General features: G+C 36.1%; 1 protein-coding gene across 8 annotated transcripts in view; it reads left to right on the top strand.

Annotated features, from left to right (window-relative positions):
• RALGAPA1 (Ral GTPase activating protein catalytic subunit alpha 1) overlaps window positions 1-16423 on the top strand; it is a 278460-nt gene that overhangs the window by 186618 nt on the left and 75419 nt on the right. For all 8 annotated transcript variants that reach the window (XM_054530032.2, XM_054530037.2, XM_054530036.2 and 5 more), the window contains 2 exons: window positions 3592-4453; window positions 6099-6170. In XM_054530032.2, coding sequence (XP_054386007.1) covers window positions 3592-4453; window positions 6099-6170 — 934 coding nt within the window. The remainder of the gene's footprint in view (window positions 1-3591; window positions 4454-6098; window positions 6171-16423) is intronic.

Below are 16423 nucleotides of genomic sequence, written 5' to 3'. Positions count from 1 at the left end.
AAGGGAGAGTGAAGAATAGAAAAATCTTTTTCTATATCAAAAATTTTAAAATGACTAATTTTAATTTTTGTTACTATTTATAATTCGGTTTAGTCTTGGCTTTTTTCCATTGATCTTTGCTTTTTATTTAGTTATTTATGCTAAGTAATACTTTTTTGAAGTTCTTATACAGAGAGAAAAATAAATTTTGAATTCATTGTTTCCATATCTCATAAAGAAAAAGACAGTTTAACAAAAGAGAAAAAAGTATGGAAATTAGAGCTGTGGTAAAGAGGGAAATAACACTGAGCTGGGAAGCAAAAGACATCTCCTATGGCAGGCAAATCACTTAACTTTGTGAACCCATTTGTCCGCATGTGCAAAATGAGGAATACCAGCTAGATTATCCCCTTATAGTGTGAACATTTATTATATTCTAGGTTATAATTAGGGAAGGGAAAGCAAACACTAGATTCAAGCTACCTGTTTCTTGTCATATAGCTCAAAATACTTTTTACTTTGCTTACATTCTTAAAAATGAAGGATTGAATTAAAGTTAATCATTTAGTGTTATTAATCTAGTGTTGAATGGCTGGTTATCAGTAATAATCATAAAAATAATTTTTAAAAATTTCAATATAATTGGAACTTTTATTTATTTATTTTCTTTTTTATTTTTTTAAGACAGAGCCTCACTCTTGTTACCCAGGCTGGAGTGCAGTGGTGCGATCTCAGTTCACTGCAACCTCCGCCTGCCAGGTTCAAGTGATTCTCCTGCCTCAGCGTCCTGAGTAGCTGGGACTACAGATGGGCACCACCACACCCAGCTAATTTTTGTATTTTTTGGTAGAGACACGGTTTCGCCATGTTGGCCAGGCTGGTCTCGAACTACTGACCTCAGGTGATTGGCCCGCCTCAGCTTCCCAAAGTGCTGGGATTACAAGTGTGAGCCACTACACCCAGCCATTAATTGGAACTTTTAAACTAAGAAATGTTGGGCGGGTGCAGTCGCTCACGCCTGTAATCCCAGCACTTTGGGAGGCCCTGGCTGGTGGATCACTTGAGGTCAAGAGTTCGAGACCAGCCTGACCAACATGGTGAAGCCTCTTCTCTAATGTAAAAATTAGCCAGGCGTGGTGGCACATGCTTGTAATACCAGCTATTTGGGAAGCTGAGGCAGGAGAATTGCTTGAACTCGGGAGGCAGAGGCTGCAGTGAGCCGAGATCGTGCCACTGCACTCCAGCCTGGGTGACACAGCGAGACTCTGTCCCCCAAAAAAAAAAAAACCAATAAATAAACTAAGAAATGTTTATATTTACATGTATGTAGACATAACTTGGCTGATAATGGGAAATTAAAATTTTGATAGTAACATTTTAAAATCAACCAAAGCCCAAAGGAAACTATTGTTTTTTGGAATTGGAGAAGGTGATATTAACTTCAATGGCATAGCAGCTGGTTGGTTGGTTTGCCTATACCCAGTGGTATTGGTTCTGAATCTTGAAGGCTAAAGCCTTGAAAATGTAACACTATTCTTTTCTCTTGCCTCTTTTAAAGTGATTATACCATCAGTGCACAAACTGGTCTCCCTTTTTTTTTTTAAGTTAGGTTTATTGAGGTATCGTTTACATAAAATAAAATATTCTTTTTTCATGAGGGAATTTTTATATTGATTATGTTGGTGGTTGCACAATTATATATAATTACCAAAAGTCATCAAACTAAACACATAAAATTGAGGATGTATGTAAATCAGAACATTCTTAAATCTGTATTTGGCTCAGCACAGTGGCTCACGCCTGTAATCCCAACACTTTGGGAGGCCGAGGTGGGTGGATCACGAGGTCAAGAGTTCAAGACCAGCCTGGCCAATATGGTGAAACGCCGTCTCTACTAAAAATACAATAGCTGGGTGTGGCGGTGCGCGCCTGTAGTCCCCAGCTGTTTGGGAGGCTGAGGCAGGAGAATCGCTTGAACACGGGAGGTGGAGGTTGCAGTGAGTGAGCCAAGATTGCGCCACTGCACTCCAGCCTGGGAGACAGAGCGAGACTCCATCTCAAAAATAAAAAAATTAAAAATTAAAAATTTGTATTTATTCTGACAAATCCTTAGTTGTTCTGACAGGCCCTAGTGTTCCCAACTGATTAACTGTCAGAGAATATAAATACTCAGACAAGATCACTCTGTTACTGTGATAGAATAATACAGAAACACAATCACTCTGTAATTATGTCTAAAATTAAGTAGAGAGAAGAATGTTTTAAACACACACACACACACACACCCCCCCCCAAACATCCTAACATGAATGACTAATGCTTCTTTACCAAAAACAACTCTCCTCCTACCTCTTAGATGAAACGCATTAAGATAACAGTCAACTAGTTGTCCCTACTTCCTGACACCACTCAATCCCAAACTGGCTTCCACATCAACAGCCCTCAGAATCAGTCTTTAGCCCTCCTTAGAATGGCAGTCTTTAACTAGTTGACTTTGACAAATTATTGTCTATCTCCTTTCTCCTTTACCCCAATACTGTCTCTGTGTTCCCTGTCTCCCTTCTCCTCCTCCCCTCCCTTTTCCTCCTCCTTCAGATTCTGACATTGGGCATCTTGCCTTTCCAGGCCTCTTAAACTACTGTATTCTTTGAGTTTTCTCTTTTGACTGTTTACTGTGAATTTTTAGTTACTCGTATGAATATGCTTCTTACCTGTTTTCCTCCGTATTGTACTTGAGGAAAAAAAAAATTTCTTGCATACAACTGACTGCTAGACTATACCACAATGACCTGAAGAATACCTTAGAAAAATATAAGTAGGTCTAGCAAATGTTTTTGCTTTTGAAATAAAATCTCTTTTGCATACAGGTACTGGCTATACTGACTTGCTGTTTAAATTTATTCTGATTCCCAGAGTTTACTTGAAATGTCACCTTTTCTGAAACATTTTTACATTATCTGTAAAAGCCAGATTTAAATGACATTTAAGGCATCTACAAACTGTCTCTGAATCTGGAATCTATTAATGGAGATAAGAAACTTATCAGTTGAACAGATTTCATTGTGTTTTTGTTTTTGTTTTTTTTGTTTTGTTTTGTTGTTGGAGACATGGTCTTGCTCTGACACCCGGGCTGGAGTGCAGCGGCCACCACGCTGGGCTAATTTTAGTATTACTATTATTATTTTTATTTATAGAGACATAGTCTCCCTATGTTGCCCAGACTGGTCTCAAGCAATCCTCCCGCCTCAGCCTCCCAAAGTGCTGAGATTATAGACGTGTTACAGCGCCTGGCCATCTTTGGCTTTTTAATGTGCATTAGGGATTTCATGATTGATTTATAATACTTCTGATTCTTCAAAAGTGGTCTATATATAAAGGCCTTGGTTTAAATTATGGACCCATTAGCAAAAATTTCAGAAAGGGCTTCCTTATAAACAAAACTTCATCAAAGAATGGTTTTCCTCCTTTTTTGCCATCATTCCTGTAATATGGAATCTAAACTGGAAATATTAACAATGTGATAAAATCCCTATTTGTTGACTAATATTTCATTGTCATATGATTCCCTAGGAAGCAGCAATATTCCCATTCATTTATATTTTTTATTTCCAGTGAAAACTCAAATGCAGCATGGATTAATCTCTATAGCAGCCCGCACTGTTATTACACATCTGGTAAATCACCTGGGCCATTATCCAATGAGCGGTGGTCCTGCTATGCTAACAAGTCAGGTGTGTGAAAATCACGACAATCATTACAGTGAAAGTACTGAACTTTCTCCTGAACTCTTTGAGAGTCCAAATATCCAGTTCTTTGTGTTAAATAATACAACCTTAGTGTCCTGTATCCAGATCAGATCAGAAGAGAATATGCCTGGAGGAGGTTTATCTGCTGGCCTTGCATCAGCGAATTCAAATGTCAGAATCATAGTACGTGATCTCTCTGGAAAATATTCATGGGATTCTGCTATACTGTATGGCCCGCCTCCTGTAAGTGGCTTGTCAGAACCTACATCTTTCATGCTTTCATTGTCTCACCAAGAGAAGCCAGAAGAGCCTCCGACATCTAATGAATGCTTAGAAGATATAACAGTAAAAGATGGACTTTCTCTCCAGTTTAAAAGATTTAGAGAAACTGTACCAACTTGGGATACAATAAGAGATGAAGAAGATGTTCTTGATGAGCTCTTGCAGTATTTGGGTGTTACTAGTCCTGAATGCTTACAGAGAACTGGAATCTCACTTAATATTCCTGCTCCACAACCTGTGTGCATTTCTGAAAAACAAGAAAATGATGTTATTAATGCTATCCTTAAGCAACATACAGAAGAAAAAGAATTTGTTGAGAAGCACTTTAATGACTTAAACATGAAAGCTGTGGAACAAGATGAACCAATACCTCAAAAACCTCAGTCAGCATTTTACTATTGCAGATTGCTTCTTAGTATATTGGGAATGAATTCCTGGGACAAACGGTAAGCATAAGGGAGAAATTTTTTCTTTTTCTTTTTTTCGGTCTTATTCATCTTCTGATAAAGCATTTTATTTTCTGTTCTTTTCCTCACTAAATTTTATCTACCAATTAGTTCTTTGACTCATTTTTTTGCAGATTTTTTTTTGAGACCACTGAGTTATATTGGGATTCAGGGGAATAAAATAGTCCAGCAAATTATCAATATTTTCAGAATAACTACTAGAACTGTTTGACTTAGAAATTATAGCTCATTTTTCAACCTTCATGTAAACCTAATAATTTTTTTTTAGAAACTGTAATATGATTATTTCCGGTTTGAATCAGGGAAATTAACTCAAAATTCAAGATCAAATCAAAAAAAGAATCTGAAGTTTTAAAAATTATTTTGTTTTCTGATGCATGTTACAAAACCTTATTAAAAACTTACAATAAACTCATGAGGTATTCAAGTAAGTTAGGTAGGAGCTAAATGAAAAGAACAATGAGCTTAAATCAGAAGACCTAGCTTAAAGTTACTTAACTTTTGAGCCTCAGGCTACAGTCTACAAATTGAGAGTAGTACCCACCTCACATACTGGGAAGAATTAAATTAGATAATGTATATAAAACACTGGCATTGTACACTAATGTAAAGCATTATTAATATACATTTAGGCTTTAATTCCTATGTCATGAAACCCTGTAGGTAGTGGAAGAAGGGGTAATGTATTGTCTGTCAATTTATGGTAGGAGAGGAAGCTCAGATATCAGTGAACGAACAAATCTTAAAGTAATTCAAATGCATGTCAAGCATTGAAATAGAGATCTGCTTGTTTGCTTAGTGTTTATACTCTTACTTGATTTAAACTCTTCCGCTTATTAGAAGGGAATGTCCTCTGCCTTATAGGAAAGCCTCTTATTAGAAGGGAATAAGGAATATAGGAAAGCTGTTTATTAGAAGAGAATATCCTCTGCCTTGTAGGAAATGTTATATCTCAGGAACAGTTTGCCATATGGTATGACCAAATATAGGTAATTGCCACTCAGTTATGTCAGTTATGGTATAAATGCATTCTACTCTTTTGCTGTAGAATGGTCCATATGTTGTTCCTTGGGAAAAATTAAAGATGAGAAGCTGTATTTTACTTCAGCAAGCATTGATTTTATGAAAATAATTTGTACATATTTAGCACCCATGGAAGGGATTTGGTAAAATTATTCACTGCTTTGTAGTCTAAAAATTATAAAACAAGAAAGAAAATTCCATCTGGATTACACTTGCTTACTTGATAATGATTTAGATTCTGTGAATATTTTATTTCTCATGAGATACAACTTTCTCACATATTTTTATGAGACTCTTGAAAAGCAATACAAAGTACTTTTATCCATTTTCCTGGATATGAGTTTAGGAGGCTCACAGCATCTGGAAGGAAAGATTCAAGTGGCCAATTGATATGATCCACTAGCAGAAATGTATGAAGGCCTGGTGGAAATAATGACGTATATTCTTTACGTTTTTTTTAGGGTCTGTTCTCCTTTGTGTTAGAAGTATGAAAAGGCAAGAAAAGTATAAAAGTTGCATGAGTAGAGTGGAAAGTATTTCCGGGACTGTCATGTCATTCACTGCAAAGGTGATGAAAATGTTTATAAATCTCTCTATTTAGGAGGAGCTTTCATCTCCTGAAGAAAAATGAAAAGCTGCTTAGAGAACTTAGGAACTTGGATTCAAGGCAGTGGTAAGTTGTTGGAAAATCTTCACATAACTAGCAACTCCCAGGTATTTCTCTTTTAGAATAATACTGTGAATAATATTTTAAATAGTGTATAATACTATGTTATTGATTTATAACTTTCTGAGCAATAATTTTTTAAGAAAAATTTAGGACTGCATAGAATATTGGGTGTCTTTGAATTGTTTATGCCTTTTTTTTCTTTTTTTGAGACGGAGTCTCACACTGTCATCCAGGCTTGAGTGCAGTGGCATGATCTCCCCTCAGCCTCCGGAGTAGCTGGGACTACAGGCACCCACCACCATGCCCGGCTAATTTTTTTTTGTATTTTTTAGTAGAGATGGGGTTTCACCGAGTTAACCAGAATGGTTTCGATCTCCTGACCTAGTGATCTGCCCGCCTCGGCCTCCCAAAGTGCTGGGATTACAGGCGTGAGCCACCGCGCCTGGCTTGTTTTTGCCTTTTTTATCCATTTCAGAATCATCTTTTGAATCACAGAAAACTAATTGGACCTGTAAAATGTCCTTTGGTTTTTCCCATATTTAAACAAACCTTAGTCACATCTCTCATTAATTAAATCCAGTGATTCTGACAGATTGGGAAGCAGGTTTGAAAAAAGCTACCCATAGGAATGCATAGTGAATAAGATGATTCAGACCGTTCCCACATCAAACAATTCTATATCTTCCTCTCTTCTTTAAAATTTCTGTATTGAGCCATCTTTTCTTGCTCACCTTCAGTTTGAGAAAAGCCTTTTTTTTTTTTTGTATTTGTACTTCTGCTTTCTGCCATCTCTGCCTGCTTCAGGATCATCTTCAAAAAGTTATCTTCTCTTTATGTTATATTTCTTCTTGTTCCTCTTAATAAACTTGTTATCTGCCTTTAAACAAAACAAAGCATAAAACAAAACTTTCCTCAGTTACTCTACTTTCAAGCTATAGTCCTATCCAGATCTCTCATTCCTTTTACTACCAAATGTATGGAGAAATATGATCTTTACTCACTTCCTGTAATTTCTAACTGGTTTTGGTTGTTGTTTTTAGCTTTTCTCAAAATGATCTTAAAACTAATTGTTTGGTTATTACAGAAAATATAAAACAAAAATATAATCTATATAACACTGTACTCCTTTTTTTTTTTTTTTTTTTTTTTTACAGAACTGGAATCATAGGGATATTACCAAGTTTTTTTTTGGTTTTTTTTTTTTTTGCGTTGTATTATATTGTGAGCATTTCCTCAGTCATTTAGATAACTCTTCAAAACTAACTTTTTTTTTTTTTTTTGAGATGGAGTCTTGCTCTGTCGCTCAGGCTGGAGTGCAGTGGTGCGATCTCGGCTCACTGCAACCTCCGCCTCCCAGGTTCACACCAGTCTCCTGTCTCAGCCTCCCGAGTAGCTGGGACTACAGGCGCTCGCCCACCACCACGCCCAGCTAATTTTGTTTTTGTATTTTTAGTAGAAACAGGGTTTCACCATGTTAGCCAGGATGGTCTCGGTCACCTGACCTCGTGATCCACCTGCCTTGGCCTCCCAAAGTGCTGGGATTACAGGCGTGAGCCACCATGCCCGGCCTAAAAATAATCTTTTATGATGCCAGGTTTTATGATTGTTGGACATTTAAGTTGTTTTTCATTTCTTGCCACAGGATAGAGTCCCAGGAATAGAATTATTTAAGTCAAATCGTATCAGGTTATTTCATGCCATGTATATTGGGAAATTGCTTCTATTAAGTAGTAATTTGTAATTTCACCAACATTTTGTAACAACACCTATATAACTTCAACCTGGCCATCACCAGATACTAATCACCCTTTTTTAACCTTTATAGCTTGAGAAATAGATCATGGTACCTCTTTAATTTTTTTTTCTCTTCTGCTAGTGATGTTAATATTTTCCATATATTTGTATGAAATTTTCATCTGTTTTCAAATTATCTGTTGGTGTTCTTTTTCTAGTTATCTATTTAGGAATTTTTCTTAATTGTAAGAACTCTCCGTGTGTGTGTGTGTGTGTCTGTGTGTGTGTCTGTGTGTCTATGTGTGTGTGTGTGTCTGTGTGTGTGAGAGAGAGAGATTAACTTTCGTGCTATTTGTGTGAGAGAGAGAGATTAACTTTCGTGCTATTTGTGGGAGCTTTCCTGGTTGTTTAGTTTTCAGTTTTCAACTTCAGATCATTTAACTTACATATTTTTTCATTTTATGTATCATTTCTCTCAATTTTTTTCTTTGGATTTCTTGAATTATTTGTTGTGCTTAAACAATTCTGTCTTGAAATCAGTTAAATATTCTAGTACATTTCCTTATTTCTTTCTAGATTTTTTTTTTTTTTTTTTTTTTTTGAGACAGAGTCTTCCTCTGTTGCCCAGGCTGGAGTGCAGTGGCACAACTTCAGCTCACTGCAGTCTCTACCTCCCAAGTTCAAGTGATTCATGTGCCTAAGCCTTCTGACTACACATCACACCTGGCTAATTTTGTACTTTTAGTATAAGAGACAGGGTTTTGCCATGTTGGCCAGGCTGGTCTTGAACTCCTAGCCTCAAGTGATTCGCCTGCCTCAGCCTCCCAAAGTGCTGGGATTATAGGCATGAGCCATTGTGCCCAGCCTTTCCTTCTAGATCTTTATTTCATTGAGGTGGTAATTATTTTACATTTAATTCTTTATTCATTTTGAAATATATTCTGAGTTGTGGAATGATAACTGGAACTAGTTTGAATGTTGAAAAACAGTCTATTTTAATAATTTGTTGAATAAACTATACCTTTGCCATTGATTTGATGCTTCCTTTATTAAATATTAAGCTCTCTGCTTCACAGCTGTTTATTTCTGTTGCTTTGTCTATCATTTTTATTTTATGTTTTATTTTTATGGGCACATTGTAAGTATATATTTATTTACTTTTTTTTGTATTATACTTTAAGTTCTGGGGTACATGTGCACAACGTGCAGGTTTGTTACATAAGTATACATGTGCCATGTTGGTTTGCTGCACCCATCAACTCATCATTTACATTAGGTATTTCTCCTAATGCTATCCCTACCCCAGCCCCCAATCCCCCAACAGGCCCCAGTGTGTGATGTTCCCCACCCTATGTCCAAGTGATCTCATTGTTCAGTTCCCACCTATGGGTGAGCACATGTGGTGTTTGGTTTTCTATCCTTGTGATAGTTTGCTGAGAATGATGGTTTCTAGCTTCGTCCGTGTCCCCGCAAAGGACATGAACTCATCCTTTTTTATGGCTGCATAGTATGCCATGGTGTATATGTGCCACAGTTTAATTCAGTCTATCATTGATGGACATTTGGGTTGGTTCCAAGTCTTTGCTATTGTGAATAGTGCCACAGTAAACATATGTGTACATGTGTCTTTATAGTAGCATGATTTATAATCCTTTGGGTATATACCCAGTAATGGTATTGCTGGGTCAAATGGTAATTCTAGTTCTAGATCCTTGAGGAATCGCCACACTGTCTTCCACAATGGTTGAATTAATTTACACTCCCACCAACAGTGTAAAAGCGTTCGTGTTCCTCCACATCCTCTCCAGCAACTGTTGTTTCCTGACTTTTTAATGATTGCCATTCTTACTGGCGTGAGATGGTATCTCATTGTGGTTTTGATTTGCATTTCTCTGATGACCAGTGATGATGAGCATTTTTTCATGTGTCTGTTGGTTGCATAGATGTCTTCTTTTGAGAAGTGTCTGTTCATATCCTTTGCCCACTTTTTGATGGGGTTGTTTTTTTTTTCTTGTAAATTTGTTTGAGTTCATTGTAGATTCTGGGTATTAGCCCTTTGTCAGAAGGGTAGATTGCAAAAATTTTCTTCCATTCTGTAGGTTGCCTGTTCACTCTGATGATAGTTTCTTTTGCTGTGCAGAAGCTCTTTAGTTTAATTAGATCCTATTTGTCAATTTTGGCTTTTGTTGCCATTGCTTTTGGTGTTTTAGTCATGAAGTCCTTGCCCATGCCTGTGTCCTGAATGGTATTGCCTAGGTTTTCTTCTAGGGTTTTTATGGTTTTAGGTGTAATATTTAAGTCTTTAATCCATCTTGAATTAATTTTTGTATAAGGTGTAAGGAAGGGATCCAGTTTCAACTTTCTACATATGGCTAACCAGTTTTCCCATCACCATTTATTAAATAGGGAATCCTTTCCCCTATTTCTTGTTTTTGTCAGATTTGTCAAAGATTAGATGGTCATAGATGTGTGGTGTTATTTCCGAGGGCTCTGTTCTGTTCTGTTGGTCTATATATCTGTTTTGGTACCAGTACCATGCTGTTTTGGTTACTGTAGTCTTGTAGTATGTTTGAAGTCAGGTAGCGTGATGCCTCCAGCTTTGTTCTTTTTGCTTAGGATTGTCTTGACAATGCGGGCTCTTTTTTGGTTCCATATGAACTTTAAAGTAGTTTTTTTCCAATTCTGTGAAGAAAGTCACTGGTAGCTTGATGGGGATGGCATTGAATCTATAAATTACCTTGGGCAGTATGGCCATTTTCACGATATTGATTCTTCCTCTCCATGAGCATGAGCATTCTTCCATTTGTTTGTGTCCTCTTTTATTTCGTTGAGCAGTGGTTTGTAGTTCTCCTTGACGAGAACTTCACATCCATTGTAAGCTGGATTCCTAGGTATTTTATTCTCTTTGTAGCAATTGTGAATGGGAGTTTACTCATGATTTGACTCTCTTGTTTGTCTGTTAATGATGTATAGGAATGCTTGTGATTTTTGCACGTTGATTTTGTATCCTGAGACTTTGCTGAAGTTGCTTGTCAGCTTAAGGAGATTTTGGGCTGAGACAATGGGGTTTTCTAAATATACAATCATGTCATCTGTAAACAGGAACAATTTGACTTCCTCATTTCCTAATTGAATACCCTTTAGTTCTTTCTCCTGTTTGATTGCCCTGGCCAGAACTTCCAACACTATGTTGAATAGGAGTGGTGAGAGAGGGCATCCTTGTCTTGTACCAGTTTTCAAAGGGAATGCTTCCAGTTCTTGCCCATTCAGTATGATATTGGCTGTGGGTTTGTCCTAAAATAGCTCTTGTTATTTTGAGATACGTTCCATCAGTACCTAGTTTATTGAGAGTGTTTAGCATGAAGGGCTGTTGAATTTTGTCGAAGGCCTTTTCTGCATCTATTGAGATAATCATGTGGTTTTTGTCATTGGTTCTGTTTATATGATGGATGACGTTTATTGATTTGCATATGTTGGACCATCCTTGCATCCCAGGGATGAAGCCGACTTGATCGTAGTGGATAAGCTTTTTGGCGTGCTGCTGGATTCGGTTTGCCAGTATTTTATTGAGGATTTTCACGTCAGGGATATTGATGTAATATTCTCTTTTTTTGTTGTGTCTGCCAGGCTTTGATATCAGGATGATGTTGGCCTCATAAAATGAGTTAGGGAGGATTCCCTCTTTTTCTATTGATTGGAATAGTTTCAGAAGGAATGGTACCAGCTCTTCTTTGTATCTCTGGTAGAATTTGGCTGTGAATCCGTCTGGTCCTGGACTGTTTTTGGTTTGTAGTCCTGGACTGTTTTTGGTTTGTAGTCCTGGACTGTTTTTGGTTTGTAGGCTATTAATTATTGCCTTAATTTCAGAGCCTGTTATTGGTCTATTCGGAGATTCAGCTTCTTACTGGTTTAGTCCTGGGAGGGTGTATGTGTCCAGGACTTTATCCATTTCTTCTAGATTTTCTAGTTTATTTGCGTAGAGGTGTCTAAGTATTCTCTGATGATAGTTTGTACTTCTGTGGGATTGGTGGTGATACTCCCTTTATCAATTTTTATTGTGTCTATTTGATTCTTCTCTTTTCTTCTTTATTAGTCTTGCTAGCAGTCTATCAATTTTGTTGATCTTTTCAAAAAACCAGCTCCTGGATTCATTGATTTATTTGAAGGGTTTTTTGTGTCTCTTTCTCTTTCAGTTCTGCTCTGATCTTAGTTATTTCTTGCCTTCTGCTAGCTTTTGAATTTGTTTGCTCTTGCTTCTCTAGTTCTTTTAATCGTGATGTTAGGGTGTCGATTTTAGATCTTTCCTGCTTTCTCTTGTGGGCATTTAGTGCTATAAATTTCCCTGTAGGTGTATATATTTAATGGGGTACATAAGATGTTTTGATACAGACATGCAATGTGTAATAAATCACATCATGGAAAATGGGGTATTCATTCTTTTTGTTACATTCTAGTTGTACTCTTTTATTTATTTATCTTTTTTTCATGTAATCTTGCTCCTTCTAACACTTACAGTCTTCTGGTTAGATTTGTCTATCATTTTTGTGTAAATATTACACTTTAATATAGCTTTATAATATATTTTAATATCTGATAGGCCAAGTCTTCTTCCTCACCCCACCCACACACATTATTCCTCTTTTCTTTGATATTCTCACCTACTTATTCTTCCAGATACATTTAAAATTATGCTGTTGTTTTTCAGGAAAAAAATCCCATTGGTATTTGATTGAATTTTCAATAAAACTCTCATCTAGAAAAAGCAGAGCACCATTATAATCATCACTCTTCCCATTAGTAATTATAGTATGTTTTCATTTATTCTGAGACCCAGACATTTCTTGTTTGTATATTTCTAGGTGTTTTATTGTTTTATTGATATTCTGAATAAGATTTTTCCCCCATTATGTTTTCTAGGTTTTTCTGTTTTTAATATTTACTTTGTTTACAAACACTGAAGTGAATTCTTTTATTGATTTTAAACATTTTATTGTCTGTCTCAGGATTTGTCTAGATATATAATCATTATCTACAGATAATCTCCTTTCTAGTAGTTACGCTTGTTTTTGCTTATATCATGTCTTATTGCACTGACCAGAACTTGCAGGATAGTGTTTAATAGTATAGTAACAGTGGACATCCTTGTCTTTCCTGATTCTGATGAAAAACAACTCTTCTGTTTCATCATTAAGGAAGGTATTAGTTATTAGTTTAAAAAAGATAATTTTTATTATGCTGAGAAAGTACCCTGTTTTCTAGGAGTTCTTATATGGAAAGGATGTTAAATTATATCAAAATTATTTTTAGCATCTATTCAAATTTTCATATAGTTTTGATTTTTTAACTAATTGGTGTATATTGTATTTTAATATCACTAGACTGCTAATATCAAATGATATTTGCATTTTTGAGCTAAACCCTGCCTGGTCTTTTGGCTTCCCGTTGTGTTAGATTTACCAGAATTTCATTTTGAGTTCAGGTATAGTCCACTATTAGCAGATTATGTAGTTATTTTTTGTCCTATTCCTGTTATGTTTTTAGAATTGAGGTTATACCCAGCTTCATAACATGAATATTATCTGTTGCTTAAAATTTTGGAAGAAATCATAAAATTTCCAATTTTTCTTTCAGTTTGTTTCATCCTTATTACTCTTTTCAGGTTTTCTTTTAGCTCTTGGGAAAATTTTACTTTTTGTTTTGTTTTGTTTTCTATTTTCTAAAAATCCATTTCATTGAGACTTCTAAATAGATACTAGTAGAGATTCATACGTGGTGTTATAATTTTTATTAAATTTTCTTTTTCATTTTAGTTTTTTGTGGTTTTTTAAAATTTTCTTGATGCAGACAATCTGCTTAGTCTTTTCAAAGAAACAGGTCCTAATTTGTTACTGTTTCTAACTCATTATTTTCTGTTTCATTATTTTCTTTTTTATAAAGTTTATTTCCTTTTTCTTATATCTGGAATTGATTTCTATTTATCTTTGTTTTATTCTTTATTATTTAACAATGAAATAATCTTAGGCTGTAAATTCACCCCCTTCCCCCCCCACCCACCCACCCACACACATACACAGGATGGAGTTTTGCTGTTGTCACCCAGGCTGGAGTACAATGACATGATAACGGCTCACTACAACCTCCGCCTTCGGGGTTAAGTGATTCTCCTGCCTCAGACTCCTGAGTAGCTGGGATTACAGGCATGTGCCACCACGCCCAGCTAATTTTTGTATTTTTAGTAGAAATGGAGTTTCACCATATTGGTCAAGCTGGTCTCGAACTCCTGACCTCAAGCGATCTACCTGCCTCAGCCTCCCAAAGTGCTGGGATTACAGGCATGCGCCACTGTGCCCAGCCTAATTTTTGTATTTTTAGTACAGACAGGGTTTCACCATGTTGGCCAGACTGATCTGTAACTCCTTGCCTTAGGTGATCCACCCGCCTCAGCCTCCCAAAGTGCTGGGATTACAGGTGTGAGCCACCACTCCCAGTCCCCCTCCTGTCCATTCCTGAAGTCTCAGCTTAAACATCACTTTATATGGAAAGCTTTACCTTAATCTGCTCCTATGCTTCACCTTCCTTCCCAGACTATGTTTGAATCTCCTTCCATATGCTTTCACAGAACCCTGTAGCATGTCCCTGTCATAGCATTTATCATATTGCATAGTTATTATTATCATTATTGTTTAGCTATTCTTATTCTTTCCAAGATGGTTATAAGAACTCTCTAAGTAGTCTGTGGGTTCTCAATTCTGATTGTTCTCCATAACAATTTATCTTGGTACTAGATGGTCAAGTCCTTGGGAACAGGAATCATACCACTTTTTCTGTCTTGCTTACCTCAGAACTACCTAGCTCCTACCTCTACTGCTATACTGAAACTGTCTTTCTGAAGGTTAGCATCCTGACCATCAAGTCTAAAGTTCTTTTAGTCCTCACCAGCCTCATTAATTTATCTGATTAAATTTAAATTTAACTTCATAGGTGTGTTTTAAAACTAGAGCAGTTTTAGATTTACAAAAGAACTGATAGGAAAGTACAGAGTTTCCATATATTCTCCATTCCCCCTGTAGAGTTTCCCCTATTATTTACATCTTACATTAATGTCTGAAGTCCAAAGTTTACATTAGGGTTCATTCTTTGTATTGGTTTTGATAAATGTGTACTGACATGTATCTACCATTAGAGTATCACACAGAATAGTTTCACTGCTCTAAAAATCTATTGTATATTAAATCCCCTAGATATCTAATACTGTTATCTATTCGGTCTTTTTTAAATTCTCTCTGATCATTTTAAAGTCCTCTCCCCCAACTTCTATGACACTAAAATTACTCAGTTCAACTGCTAATTCTCTAATTATTCCAGGTCTTCACTGGTTCATTTTCTGTTTCTTACCTTCATAACATAGGTATCTCCCTCATTTTTCTTTTACCTGCCTCTCTACTATCATTTCTAGGTCACATTTCTTTTCAAAATTGGATCTTCCTCCTGATTGTCATATTTATGTTTAGAAGTACCCTCTCAGAGTTACCCAAATTTGACCATTTCCCTTTCCCTTGCCTTTAGGTTTTCATAATCATGATGTCCATTCTTCTTTTTATCTCTCAACTCTGTCTCTTCTTGCCTGTACTGCTCCCAACTCATTGATTCATGTCCTTATCACTTCTTTCCAAGACAGTGTTAACAACTGTCTAAGTACTCTGTGGGATCTCATCTCCTGACTCTTCCCCATCTAGACAATCCTGACCACTAACATAATCTTTCTAACATTAAAATTTGATGTTAATGAGAACACTCCTTAGTGACTCCCTAATAATGCCTGACCAGACTCTTCAGTCTAGAGCTCAACCCATACCAGCCATCTTGGCTATTCAGTTTCTTTAAATTACCTTATGCTTTTTTATTTCTTGGCTCCTGCTAAACTGCCTCTGTTCTCGTACATACCTTGAATGAATTGTGGTATAAATACATACCTCAATTCTCATACAAACCTCCATTCTCATGCATACCTTGAAGGGGAGACATTGCCTTGAGTCAGCATAAATTTTTTTATACACTACATTAAATGAATGCATGACATTTATTTGTTTGCTTTTTAAAAATAATTTTAAAGAAAACTACATAGTTTTTTTTAATACAATGAGCTCAAGTAAGAATTCATTCTAATTACATTACAGTAAGACAACTTTTGAGCTTTCTTCTTAAACCAGGAAACCTGGAAACAAACCTGATTACTTGTCTAGGGAGGACTAGGGAGGAAGAAAATGAAAGGTTACTTTGTTAACAGACTTACCTCACTAGACCGTTTATAGATTCTTTATTTTCTTTGCCTAGACTAATTGTTTCCTATTCCTTGTGGTTGAACCACCAGAGTTTTAAATTTCAAATCACAAAATGATATGTATTATTATTTTATTGCAAGGTATATACAGGGATTTAGAAATGCTTAAAACTTGACAGATGTCACTTTGAGTTTTCCAGTAGTGAGCTAATAATATTTTGCCAGTACTATACATATTCTT

This window comes from Pongo abelii, chromosome 15, assembly GCF_028885655.2.
Source record: "Pongo abelii isolate AG06213 chromosome 15, NHGRI_mPonAbe1-v2.0_pri, whole genome shotgun sequence".
In the NCBI taxonomy this organism is placed as follows: domain Eukaryota; kingdom Metazoa; phylum Chordata; class Mammalia; order Primates; family Hominidae; genus Pongo; species Pongo abelii.
The sequence above is the reverse complement of the archived record's forward strand: the minus strand, read 5'-3'. Positions and strand labels throughout refer to the sequence as shown.